This window comes from Cetorhinus maximus, chromosome 9 (genome assembly GCF_964194155.1).
Source record: "Cetorhinus maximus chromosome 9, sCetMax3.hap1.1, whole genome shotgun sequence".
Lineage (NCBI taxonomy): Eukaryota > Metazoa > Chordata > Chondrichthyes > Lamniformes > Cetorhinidae > Cetorhinus > Cetorhinus maximus.
In genome coordinates, this window is record NC_135887.1 from 73,210,565 (window position 1) to 73,224,934 (window position 14,370).

The 14,370-nt window shown below is 40.1% G+C and overlaps 1 protein-coding gene across 4 annotated transcripts in view; it reads right to left on the minus strand.

Moving 5' to 3' along the window:
• The window catches only part of prdm11 (PR domain containing 11), a 159,628-nt gene that overhangs the window by 98,750 nt on the left and 46,508 nt on the right, over positions 1-14,370 (minus strand). For 3 of the 4 annotated variants that reach the window (XM_078548854.1, XM_078548855.1, XM_078548856.1), the window contains exon 7: positions 2,722-3,510. The exons of the other annotated variant lie outside the window; for it this stretch is intronic. In XM_078548854.1, the coding sequence (XP_078404980.1) occupies positions 2,722-3,510 (789 nt within the window). The remainder of the gene's footprint in view (positions 1-2,721; positions 3,511-14,370) is intronic. 4 annotated transcript variants of the gene reach the window in all.

Below are 14,370 nucleotides of genomic sequence, written 5' to 3' on the forward strand. Positions count from 1 at the left end.
TATTTGAAAGACAGCTCTACTAGATTACTAGAAGCTTGGTTTTTAAAATATTAATTTTGAAGACATCCTGAGGTCTGTCCATAGTGGAAACTGGGTGAGTGGCTATGGAGGATAAGTGGGGGGCATGGAGGGGAAATGGGGAGTGTGATGGGGTATGGAGAGGCATGGAGTGTATGAGGAGGCATGGGGGAAGCATGCGTACGAGAGGGTATGTGGGTATGAGTGGGCGGACATGTGGGTGGGGGGTAGGGGTGAAGATTTGGGGGCCTGTCATACATCATTACAACTGGACCAACGTCCCAGTAAACGGAGATGAACATTCCAGTCTGCCGGCCTTGCCATCCACCCATCTCCATTGCAGCCTTGGGCCTGCCTCCAGAGGTGGCAGATCTGACTCCATTCTCACCCCCACCTCCCCATAACAAAAAGCCAGGAGGCTTTTTAAAGGAGGTGGGTTGCTGAGTCGGGAAACTTCTCGACCCAACCTTCCCGCTTCTTCCATGAAAATTGGGTCCTAATTGTTTTTGACCCATCTTCATTCTCAAAGGATCGGTATGTTGCTCCTTATGACTCTATACAAATGCTCTGCCTATGTAAAAGTCATCATTTCTGAGATGGTATACAAAAACTTGTTATTACAATTGCTTTCCAGTTGAAACATTTTACAAGTGTTATAGATAGAGCATACTTAGAACAGATTACTCATACATAACTGTCTCATCTACCTTGATGCATGCTACAGTGATTGATTTTAGATACAATCCATATTTCTGATTCACTTCACATAAGATTAATATAAAATATATGCTCATAGTGCACAGCTGGATTTTGTTTCTCATCATTTTCACACTAACACATATTGTTTATTCATGGTTTGGATAGTTTGATTAAAACACTAATTTAAGGACTTCAATGAGCTCAAAAATTTCAAAACCAACCAATAATGTGAGAAACTACTATAAGTAAAACCAAAACATACTACTTTTCATAATACTTATAGCTGAGATCAGCTACAGTTTTCATGATGGTTTGTGAGTACATCATTCATGAAATATAAGTAAACCACTGCTCTAAAAAAATGAAACAGCACTCTGCATTTGAAATGTACAAAAAGAATTGAGGAAGTCACACTGTATGAGATATATAATGCTTATTTTGAAAGCTGCAAAGTGAATGTTTTAAATTAACAGTTTTGTAAGTTTCAGGTCTGACCATCTACATGCCTGGCTCTGGTTTTCCTATGTTTGGACCAATCAAAATGTGGTTATCAACTCACAAGGAAAAATAGACAAGTCAGCAAACCTGTATTTCTGTTTAAGATCCAGCAGGATGAATTGCGCTGCCTTATTCATAATTCAATCCTAGTGATTGTATCTGGATAGAGAACAAGGGAGTCATTAAGATGGGCTAGAGGTAAGCAGGAACGGAATTGTCTAGGCTAGGCGTGGAAGAATAGACTGAAGTATGGCTGGATCTTAAAGGGAATCGTAGCTCTGTAGGGTTACCAAGACGCCCTAAGTTCAACACACAAAGAATAAAAAGAAAAAAGTTGCCCTTTCTCCAAACACACAGTAGGTAACAAAATTACAAATTTGCAAAATTAAAATTTTGTTCCATTCTCTCTTATTCAGTAGTCTTGATTATAAGTGATATTAAAGGATAAGGTTAACTGAACAAGGATTAGACTACTTATTAGCTTGCTTGGGAAGAGAAGAACTAGATTGAGAGTAATCCAAGTGTGTTTCTTCCATCATCTACAGTCTGACTTCTTCCTCTTATTTTCCTACCCCTTCTTTTCCAAATTGTTGTTGTCACTGATCTTCCCTCACTTTCTCCTAACCTTTGCTCTGACATTGAAAGGGTTGGTTGAGTTATTTTCTCCAGCTACTATTTCTGGCAACTAAAAATTAACTTGGAAGAATACAAAATCAAGATGTATTTTCAAAATAAAAACAGAAAAGAAGTGTCGACTCAAACTTTAGTGGCAGAAAGGATCTAGACTGATTGAGAAACTGGCACAAATGCTTGCTTTTTATTAAAATAGTGAACCTGGAATTGTACAGTGCAGAGAATACAATTGTTAAATAATGTGCATTCAGATCAAAGTCACCTACAGCGTTTTGTTTTTCTTTTCTTTCTACTGACATCACAAATCATATATCACACTTAACAGTAGCCAAAAAAGGCTTGGTTCTGCTCACAGATTTTTTTTTTTATAAAGGTGTCTTCTAACCTGGCCTGGGGAATGTCAGATACCATACACATACCTAAAATCAAATCTTTATCCACAAGATGATCTGTGAAAGAAGCATTGATTTAAAATACAGCCTATGCAGGCCAACAAATAGGATACTGTCTCTTTGTTTCTACTTTACATTTGAATCCCCTTACTGTCCTCCCTCATTCTCCCTTCCCATCTCTTTCACATGACAACACATCTAAATATTCTTCCTCCCTCTTTGCAAGAGCTATGGATATGCAACACCAAGGCTATTTCTTGGATCAACCAGCAAGGCATTTGTCCACAAATAGAAGAAGCATAATTTTCCTATGGGTGAGCTTTCCCACCTCACAGCTAAGAACTGTGAAAACTATAGATAGGCTGATAGGCTGGTTAGAGTGCCAGCCACAGCTTTAAAAATCAAACTTATTACCAGTAAAGTGTAAAAGCAAGCACATGAACCTCCAATCTTCTGGGACACTTCACATGTGTTGACGTACCTGGTAAGTTAGACTTCAACCGATCTAGTTCCTCCTGAAGCTGTCGAATTTTCTCCTGCAGTATTACACAATTTGGACAGTATGAGGAGGCCTGGCTTTTTGGAAGATCTTCCTCAACGACACCCACATGCCGTCCACCTGAATTTTCTGGTGGCAAAGCACCACTGCTTTCTTCAGTGTTTTGAAGGAATCCAGAATTTAAATGCTTTTCATTAACCCTTTGTTGGGGCCTGGAGTCTACCTCAACTCTGGTGCTGGACAGAGATAAAGCACTTTGCTGTGAGGAAGTTCCTGGCCTGTTGAATGTATCACCGTCTTGATGCTTGAGCCTTTGTCGAGCAGGAAAATGACTGTCAACTGGCGATGGATACTTGGCTTGTGCTGTGGTCAATTTATTAATTTCATGTTCCTGTCCACTGCGGCCTACAAACTGAGGCTTTTGAGGTACAGGAGATGAGGTAGTTATATGAAGATTGCTAGTTTGCTTCATTGAATATACATGCTCATATGGGCCACGACCAGAAACTGGATAACCAAGTTTTTCTCTTGAGGTGTCAACAGGTGAGTCATGGCTACTTTTAAACAACTGTTCCAGCTTCTTTTTTTTAGGGCTTGGGCTGCTGTCGCCATCCTTGTTGCCTCGTTTTCCACCCTTGTTCAAATTGGTATTTTCAAGTCTTTCAATATCTTCCTTATTTAGAATCCCTGGTTTTCTGGATGTCCCTGGATTTCCAGTGAATTTTTCAGTGGAATGTCTTCCTAGGCTAGCCTTCTTGCACTTTGATTCCGCTGAAATGGTACATGATGTAAATTACTGGCAAGGTACAGGGTTTGAATGTCATTTTTTTGAGCTCACAGCAATGACTTATCAGAAGAAATGATCATGTTCACAGTAACATTTATTTAATGTCACCAAGACAAAGGAGTATTGGACTCCAATGGGATGATGAGCTAGACCAAATAGTTTACTATGAATTAAGTCAACACAGTCTGGAATTAGCTTATTGTTTTTATGAATCACATTTCAAGTTTCTGGTGCTCTGGTCTAAAGCAGGTAACGGGAATTATAGTCTGTCAATAAATAGCCTTACTGAGGTACCTGTGGCTAACATAAATCATCAATCACTAGATTCACAACGTTTATAACTATAGCTTAATACATAAAGGGCATGAGTTAGCCTTAAGTTTGTTGGGAACAAAATTCCTCGTTTAAGGAAAAGGAGGTTTTTCTGTGCAATTAAAAATACCAAAATTGTAGGAATGATCAGCTCTGAAACATGTGATTTTGCTAGCAGACCATTAATCACAGGTAAGAGCAAGCATTCCTCCATTTTTTGTTCAAAAAATATCACCCTCTCAAAATGAAGGCTTGTGTAGGAATAACAGTTACAATCCTTATAATCCACCAGATAGAAAGAGATGCTAGCTGCAGTATATGATGACAGATAATTGGAAAATTTCTATAATAGATGAGGTTTTCTTGCAGAGCCCATTTTCAGTAGCACCCAATGACTCTTGAAGGAACAACAATCTTTTCGAAATAGGGGGTTCCATGCCTTTTTGAATGCTTTCTCTCAAGAGTACCAAGCGTACCTCTATATACTACAAGTTTTACAAGAAGTTATACTAAATTTGTACCAGAAGTTTATGCTATATGTATTGACATAAAACCCGTAAATGCATTAAGTTGCCCTACTTGCAGGTTTTGTATAAGTTGTAAGCCTAGAGGTAAGCCATATTTTATTGCTCACCTTGTCACACAGCTAGGTTTAAAATTTTGATGTAAACCATACACCTATTAGTTCTTAGTTAATTAATAAATTCACATTTTCCTGGCGTTTGTAGACTTCTGCTAAGATATATGTCTCTTATGCTCAATGGGTCTTTGATTTTAGATTTTTATTATACAGGGACTGATAACATTGCTGTTAGTTCAACTGTAACCTGGAATAATATTCATTGCACTTGTGCAACTCCTGGCGGTTTATAGTTTTAAGACCAAGAAAAACAAGGTTCCAAAATATGGCCCAGTGCAGCAACATTTTTAAAATACTTACCATTTAAATTTTTTTGGTAAAATTAACATACTTCATTGTATATTCACTTTTTAACGGTTTGAATGGGGATGGAAGTGACAAATACTAATGCTTTTTCTCTACTAAAACTAAGGGCACAATGCATGAACATTCTGTAATACCTACACCAGACTGACTTGCACATTCCCACCTCTCCCAGTTCTATTAGCATGCATTAAAGTGTGCTACAATGCATTTTATTAGTACACGAGAAATTAGATTTAGATTGGATATGGCATGTTAAATAAATACCCTTGGGCAAAAGCTTATCCTTGCTTGGGCAATATTATTTCCAAACATAAAATAAATGCAAAAGGCCATGTTCTACAGTTCTACATTCACTAAACACAAAATAAAACCTTATCGGGGTAGAAACTGCAAAGTTAGAATGATAGAATAGTTACAGCACAGGAGGAGGATATTCAGCCCATTGTGTCCGTGACAGCTCCCTGCAAGAGCAACTCAGCTTGTCCCATTCCTCTGTCCTTTCTCTGTAGTCCCACAATTTTTTTCCCCACAGACAATTCTCCAATTCCTTTTTGAATGCCATAATTGAATCTGACTCCACCACATTCTCAGGGACTGCATTCCAGATCCTAACTGCTGCTTAAAAAAGATTTTCTTCATATAGCCATTGCTTCTTTTGCCAATAACTTTAAATCTGCGCCTTCTGGCTCTCGATTCTTCCACAGAGAGAACATTTTCTCTCCACTTACTCTGTCCAGTCTCCTCACAATTTTGATCACCTTTATCATATCTCCTCTCAACCTTCTCTTCTCCAAGGAGAACAGTCCCTGCCTCTCCAATCTATGTAACTGAAGTTCCTCATTCCTGGATATTTTCTACACTCTCTCTAATGCCTTCACATTTTTCCTAAAGTGTTGTACCCAAAACAGGATCCAACACTCCAGCTGAGGCCAAACCAGCATTTTATACAGGTTTATCATAACTTGCTTGTTTTCACACTCTACACCCAGTATTAATAATTCCCAGGATCTAGTTGCGCTTTCTCAACCTGTCCTGACACCTTCAAATGAATTATGCACATACACCCCCAGGTCCCTCTGCTCCTGCACCCCCTTTAGAATTGTTCCCTTTATCTTATATTATTATCTTGTATTATATTTCTACCAAAATGAATCACTTCACACTTGTCTGCAATAAATTTCATCTGCCACTTTTGTCTGCCCATCTCACCAAACTTGTCCTTTTGAAGTTTAACACTATCCTCCTCATTGTATACAATAATTCCAAATTGTGCAGTGCGCACAATTTTAAAATTATGCCCTGTACACCAAAGTCTAGGTCATGAACATACACAGGGATAGAAATGGCCAAAGACAAAAAAGTCAGAAAATTAATGGCCAAAGACCAAAAGGTTTGAAAATTCTTTGTGACTAGGAACTATGGGCTGGATTTTCACCGAGTTGAGATGACTTGGGAGCCCTTTAAAAATGGTCGGCGGGTCTCAATTCCAGGATTCCTGACCCCATTCCAGGCTGTCTGATTTTTGGGAGTGTCCTTAAAGGGTGAGGGCTGGTTTGAGTCAAAAGCCTGCACCCAGCACTCCCGAAAAGGCTGGAAATAAGCATGACCTACTCCTCCGCAATTTTCATGAAGTCGGCCAGGTTTTTAAAGAGTCGTGGTTTACGACGTGGTTCCCAGAGGAGTCATGGCCCTAGTCTCCATGAGGGGACCTTTTAAAAGGTGAGTTCAAACGGTCCTCCTTATGACCCACCCCATACCGAAGTAAGGCCCCCCCACTCACTCCCCCATGGCCCCTCATACAGTGTAGGTCAATGGGCATAGAAGTGCCATAGCTTTGCACATGGGTCTTGAAGAGCCATGGGGGAGGGGGGTGCATAGCTTAGCATAGGAGGAATGAGAGGTCATGAGGCTGGGCGGGGGGCACAGCCTGGCAAGGGGGCATTAGGTGGCATGGATGAGTGGTTGTGAGGGGAGAGAGCTAGAGGGCCTTTCAGGTTTTATTTTAACTGGGACAAGGTCCCAAAACACTAAGGCGGACCTTTTAAACAGGCCACCTCGGCAGCTGCCTCCTTCCTTTTTTCCCGGATTGACTGGCCTGACTCCAGCCCATATCCATCCTCTTGGCAATGAAGATCCCGCTTTTGCGGGCATTTTCTCCCGAGGGTGGGGCCAAGCCAGGAATTTTCCCAACTCCCGCTACCCACCTCAGTAATGAAAATCTAGCCCTATAATTCCAGAACTCTTATGTTGACAGTGAAATATAACTCTCTAGGCCACTTCAACTAGGTGAAATTATTAGACTTCAAGTGGGTAGAAACATTAGATTTCCCTTTGTTTATCTTATATTATTGTCAAGACCAATGCATTTGTATCAAATAACCAAAGTGACCTCAGCATTTCAGAATTCAATAAAGTTAGTGCATGTAATACAGGATGAAACCCATACTAACAACAGAACATGACCTTGTTGGATTATGTAGATGCAAAGTGAAGCAAATGTCTATGGCACTGCTTCACAGACTATTTTCCAATGTGACCCCATTTTAACTCACCATCACCTTCTCACAGGCAATTTGGATAGGTAACGAATACTGGCTTTGCCAGCAACGCCCATATCCCATGATCCAATATGTAAAAAAAACTCTTGAACTGTTGACGCCAGCATTAACAAAACAGCAATAAAGTAGCAAAGCAATATTTAGTGTATAATTATTAAAGTTCACATATCACATATCATATAAATACGAAGATCTGTGTTTTTAATGTACGTTGTAAAAATGTCATTATTTTATATACTTATGTAGGTTTCAGCCAAGCTTTCCATATCCCTGGTAACAGAAGACTCAGTACTGCCCCCACCCTGTAATCATCCCCTCATCCCCCACCCTGCATATACACCCTTCTTCCCAGCGGCCCTCCCTAATTCACTCACTCAACAACCCCTCTCTCTAATCCTTTCCCCCACTCACTCAGCAGTTCCTCTTCCCAAACCCCTTTCCCTAACCCACTCATTCAGCAGCTACTCTCCTCAAACCACCTTTCCTTCCCCCACCTGTCAAATCCCACGGAGGCTCTGCCCCCACGCCCCATTCTGCTGAACCCTGTGGAAACTTAGGCTCCACTGCCCCCAGTCCTCCCAGCCTGCCGAAGCCAGTGTCTCCACCAAGCTAGCAGCAGAGCGTGCCCTTCTAGTGGGATGAGTGACAGAAGCTGGGTCTGGAATGGCGCAAGGCTGAGTGGTGGTTCCCTTGGGTCCTGCTCCTAGCCTTTGTACTGGCAGAGATTTTTCAGGTTGGGACTCTGTCCTCCCGACTTTGGCAGCATTGTAGCCAGCAGCAGCAGCAGCTGAGGGGAGCTGCAGGTCAGGAAAAAAATATAAAAGGGTGGAATTCCATTATCCCAAAGTCAGAATTCCATCAAGCGGCAGAAATTTCTCATCTATGGATATATCAGAACGAGCAGGGATCTTAACAATGATCTCTGGGCAATTCCAGTACAAACTTTCCTCCAGTCCATAAAACAACCATTCACCACTACTCTCCGTTTCCTGTCATTCAGACAATTTCATATATATGTTCCTTATATTCCATGAGCTCGTGAAGCGGATTATAACCCTAACCCCTTTTTTAGGGTTATCCCAGATCAGGAGTAATCTCTTAATAATCACCTTCACTTGAATTTAAAATAGCCACTTCTTGCAGACACTTATTATGGGCCTGAGTAAGTGAACTACCTCTCCCTCAATGAAGATAATCATCAAGTGATATTGCCTTCTCCCAGATAACCTTTTTGAATGATTATCAGCTAGGTTATAATTACCTGGATATTATAAGTGTCCAGGGATATCCCTTCAAAAATTGCATCTCCCCACTTTGGAGTATACAAGAGAGGGGGTTCTTAAAGTTGTATACAGAAGACCTACATTAGACATTATATTTTACCAACTTATTTACAAGTTTATTAAAGAACCGTAACATGCAATACACTAAGTGCGTAAGCACATCACAATGTTAAAGATTATAGAAAGATGGAAAACATAATCTTAGTTCTAATATAGAATCCAGTATTTAAAAAGACTCTTAAATTGTTACTGATTAAGTTAGCTTAGGATGTCCATCAAATATTTAAAGAAACGTATTACCTTAAATCCCCAAGTGTTTTAGTTGTCTGATGAGCTGGACACTCTGGAGCTGGAGCTCACTTAAAGTATCCAGCTTTCCAGCAGCTTGAGAAGCATTGACCTAAGATTTCTTTTCAACACTTCTGCGTTTCTGTGGCAAAAACTGCTATCTTCATACAGTTTCTAATTGATTAAATCATCTTTTGCAAATGTGGGCATTGCCTCTCTGTGTAAGCTCCTCCCCTTTTTATAAGGCTGCATCATAACTTATTAGTAAATTAATTAATTGTTGAGGATTGCTTTATTATGTAGTGAGCTTTTATCTCGTTAATAAATGTTGTAATATCTTCCAATGCCTATAATGACTTCTACTTGTTTCTTATTTACATAATCTGTGTTTTATAGAAAAAGGTTTAAACTTTAAATCTTACAGAATGGTCACCTTAACGTTTCTTTGTTCATAATTAGGCAATCCAAAGCCTCTCTTTTTTTCAGTTCAGCGAAAATCTTGTAAGAGTAATGTGCACTATTCCATTTAAGTTGATTAATGATTTTAAATTAATTGATAATAATTCAAGAGTTGTATCATCTAAAGTTAGCTTGCAATGAATCTTTCTCCTTAAAATAAAAACACACCAGTGTGCCCTTTTGCAGACAAAGCTGGTATATGCCATTTTAACATTTCTTTTGTTAAAGAATGTTATTTAAATAGTGAAATAGATGGTATTTAAATGTTCTGCTTTCCTTGGGATACTCTTGTGCTTTGGCATCTCTGTCCTTGTGACCTTCTGTAACAGCCTGTACCAGAATATTTATGCGAAAAGGTTTCTAAGAAATTCTAGCGAATTTCACCCCCATTTGAAACGTTCTATCTGGTGTATGTCAGATTCAGAGATGGGAGGGTAAGGCTTTTTTTGCGTTTAACAAAGGAAACCATTTATTCAATTCTACAGAATAATTTCCTAATTATATGTGAATTCTATCTATTATCTATATTTCACCTAACTAATCTATATTTCCTTTACACTCCAACTTTTCTCACAAGTCTGTTGTGCATCCTTTATTAAATGCCTTTTGGAAGTCCAATGACATCACATCAACAGCATTACCTTCATCAATCCTCTCTCTTACTTCATCAAAAAACTCGAGCAAGTTAGTTAAACACAATTTGCCCTTAACAAATCCATGTTGGCTTTCTTTAATTAACCCACATTTGCACAATTGACTATTCATTTTGTCCTGAAGCATCATTTCTAAAAGCTTCCCCAACACCAAGGTTAAACTGACTGGCCTGTAGTTGCTAGGCTTACCTTTACATCTTTTCTGGAACAAGGGTGCAACATTGGCAATTTTCCAGTCCTCTAGCTCCATACAGTGTCTAAAGAGGATTGGAAAATTATGGCCAGTGCCTCTGCAATTTCCACCCTCACTTCCCCCAGTATTCTTGGATGCAGCCATGTGCGGGAATAAAGAAGGTTGCATTGCCTGACTGCTGCCAGAGTTAAGGACATCTCCTTGAGGCTGGAGACAAACTTGGGAGTAGGATGGGGAGGATCTAGTTGTCATGGCCCACATAGGAACCAACAACATAGGTAGAACTATTAATGATGTTCTGCTGAGTTAGGGTCCAAATTAAAACGCAGAGCCCCAAAGATAATTTCTGAATTGTTACCTAAGCCACACACCAATAGAGAATTAAATACGTGGCTCAAAGAATGGTGTGAGAAGGGTTTTGATTCATGGGGCACTAGCACCAGTACTCAAGAAAGAAGCAGCTATTCTACTGGGATGGGATCAGTGTCCTGGCAAATGGAATAACTAGGGCCACTAACAGAAAGGGGAAAGATTCAAGTTAAGAAGGTTTAGAAATCCAAAGAGAAATGTCAAAACAATAGAACAGTGGGGCAAAGTGGGTAAAGATAAGCAGAGTGGGCCAGGAAGCGACAGAGAGTTTAACAGTAATAGTAAATCAGCAAATAAAGTCCATGAAAAGAATAGTAGTGTCATGATGATGCGAAGTGCGCACATGTAATATTAATCTTTAATTTCATCAGCAGGTCAAATATATATTGAACTTCTTTAAAAGGACTTTTAAAAGCCAGCAAAGGCACTGACTTAAGATGGCTGTCACACATCACTTGACATGCCTGGTATTACAACTTGTTCAGTTTCTGGCAGTTTCTAATGTGGACTACAGTTAGGGCATGCTAAGGTCTGTCCAGACATGAGCTAATCAATTACCTTCTATTGGATACTGGGGAGAGGTCATATGGCCAGAATCACCGTTTTGAAATGTCTTTTATTACAACATCCTGGTTACTTTAAGGCAGTCTGAAGAAGAAGTCTGTAAATGGGCAAGTAACACCATCTCTCTCAAGTTCAGAGCCCTATCTCAGAGCCCTAAATCCATCACAGAGATAGAGAATTTCAATCGCAAGGAACCTCAGGTGCAATAGCATTGATTTTTGGAAAAGATGGGTTATGGTTTAAAAGAGACCATCTCCAGGAATTGCAGTTTGCATTGGCCTCAACCCCACTAGAATTTTAAGACCACCTTGGGAAAAATTGCTTCAGCCATGAATCACAGCGAAGGACTCAAAGAGTGAACTCTTTTTTTTAACCGATTATCATTAAACCTTAATTTGGCCAAAAGCTAACCTCCTCTACTGTATAACTTGTAATGCTGGTGAATGTGTGTGTTGTGAAGGTCGGGGCACGCGTTCACCTTTTTAAACATCTTTATATCTTTACCTGGTGCATTTTTGGTACGATAAAAACTAACCGCTTTTGTGTTTAAACTCAAGAAAGCCTGTCGGATTGAGTTCTTCGCAATCAACAAGTAATCAGTTAAGTACAGACACTGAATTGATACCTTCATCCTTATAAATTTCAAAAAGCCCTGTTACAATCAATCAAAGAGTGGGAAAGAAAGGGCAAGACCTGACATGTGTCCTCACAAGTCGTAACAGTAGTAAAAAATAAAATGAAAGGCTCATTATCGGAATCCTGAAGCATCTGTAATAAGATAGATGAATTAGTGACACAAATAATTTAGATCTAACTGCCATTACAGAGATATGGGGTGAAGTTTAATGCTTACCTCTGGGAGCAGGCTGGGAGCAGGCTGGGAAGCCAGGGGTGTCATTTAATGGGCAGGAAGGTTCAAGGTGGAGAGCCGTTACCTTCCTGACTTCCCCAATTAACTCCTGGGCAGAAAGGGTCAAGAGTGGCCTTCCTGCCCGAAGTCAATTGGTATTCAGTCAGCAGCAGGCAGGACACACACCACGTGGGCCACCAGGTAAACTGATGGGCTTGTCTGCAGCCTGATGGGGGAACCTCTCTCCTTTTCGGGCATCCTGTGCCCAACAAAGGGACCTGCTAGCAGCAAGGGAGGAACCCGTGGGAATACAACCCCCTGCCCATTACACCGACTCCCAGAACCACCTCATCAGAGCCTCCCTGACCCCAGTGATCCTGACCAACCTACTTGTGTTCAGGGGCTCCAGTGACAATCCGCACCCATGGGTCTACTATACCAACACTGGCCACTGATTCTGACATTGCTGCTGGTATTGGAGAGCTGCAAGCCTCTGTTTGGCCAGGAGCTCTCGGAGGTGGGACAGCTGCCCTGCAGGAGAAATTCCTGCAGCAAATGCCCGCTGCAGGAGCATGGAACCCCAAAGGCAGCCAACAAACTGCCTGATTGGGATGTAATCATGACAGGGCCCCTGGAAATGGTCACGGCGAGATTGCCTCTGGCTTATCAGCTGGGACGGGCCCAGCACTGTTATCATTAGATGCCACCCTTGGTTACAAGGTGACTCAAGCTGGGATATAAATATTCCAGGGTACACAACATTATGAAAAGACAGAGAGAATGGAAAAGGAGAAAGAATAGCCCTAATAGTAAAGGATGACATAAGGACGTTTGTGAGAATCAATCTTGGCTCAGAAAATCAGGCAGTAGAATCAGTATGGTTGGAGCTTAGGAATAACAACGGTCAGAAAATGCTGGTGCCAGTAATTCATAGGCCCCTAAAAGTAGGTATATCATTGGACAGAGCATTAAGCAAGAAATTATTGGAGCTTGTAACAAAAGTAATGTAATAACTGTGGACAGCTTTAATCTTCATATAGACTGGACCAATCAAATTGGCAAGGGTGGTCTGGAAGATGAGTTTTAGAAAGCTTTCATGCCAATTTCCTGGAACAATACATTATGGAACTAATTAGGGATAATGCTACTGCAATGAGGCAGGGTTAATTAGTAATCTCATAGTAAAAGACCCGCTGGGAAACAGTGATCATAATATAACCGAATTTCATATTAAATTTGAAAGTGACATACTCCAATCACAATCAAGGATTTTAAATGTAAACAAAGCCTTTATTTAGGTATGAGGGAAGAACTGGCTAAGGTTGATTAGTAAATAGACTAACAGGTATGGTGATAAATAAACAGTGAGAAACATTGAAAGAAGCAGTGCAAAATGTTCAACAAAAATACATTCCATTACAAAACAAAAACTCATCAAGAAAGAACCATCTGTGGCTTACTAAGGAAGTTAAGGACAGTATTAGATTAAAAGAAAAGGCTGATAATGTTGCAAAGAATCATAGTAAGTCTGAGGATTGGGAGTGTTTTAGAAACCAGCAAAGGACCACCAAAAGGTTGTTAATAAGGAACATAAAAGCAATTTGTATGAACTTTTAAAAGTACATAAAAGGAGAGTGGCTAAAATAAATGTTGGTCCCTTAGAAGCAGAGACCAGAGAAATTATTGTGGGGAATGAGGAAATGGCAGAGATATTGAACAATTATTTTGTGTCTGTCTTCATAGTGGAAGATGCCAGAAATGGAAGGTAGCCCAAAGGCTAATTACAGTGAGGAAATTAAGGTGATTGATATCAGCAGAGAAAAAGTACTGGAGAAAGCCAAGAGACTAAAATCCATTAACCCCCAGGACATACATCCAAGGGTTCTAAAAGGGATAGTTAGAGAGATAGTGGATGCCCTGGTTATGATTTGCCAAAATTCCCTAGATTCTAAAATTGTCCAGGGGGTTCGATGTTAGCAAATGCAACATCGCGATTGAAAAACAAAGGGTGAGAAAACAGGGAACGACAGGCCAATTAGCCTGACATCAGTTGTCATGAAATAACTGGGACCTATTATCAAGGAAGTCTTACCAATGCATTTAGAAAATCATAGTATCATCAGACAAAGACAACATGATTTTACAAAAGGGAAATCATGTTTGACAAATTTATTAGGGTTTTTTGAGGATGTAACTAGTAGGGTAGATAGGGATCAGTAAATGTATTATTTTTGGGTTTCCAAAAGGCATTCAATGATGTACCAGACAAAAGGTTAATATGCAAAAATAAGGGCTGATAGAGTTGGGACAGAGGATTGGTTAACGGACAGGAAACAAAAAGAAAGGGTAAACAGGGCATTTTCAAGTTG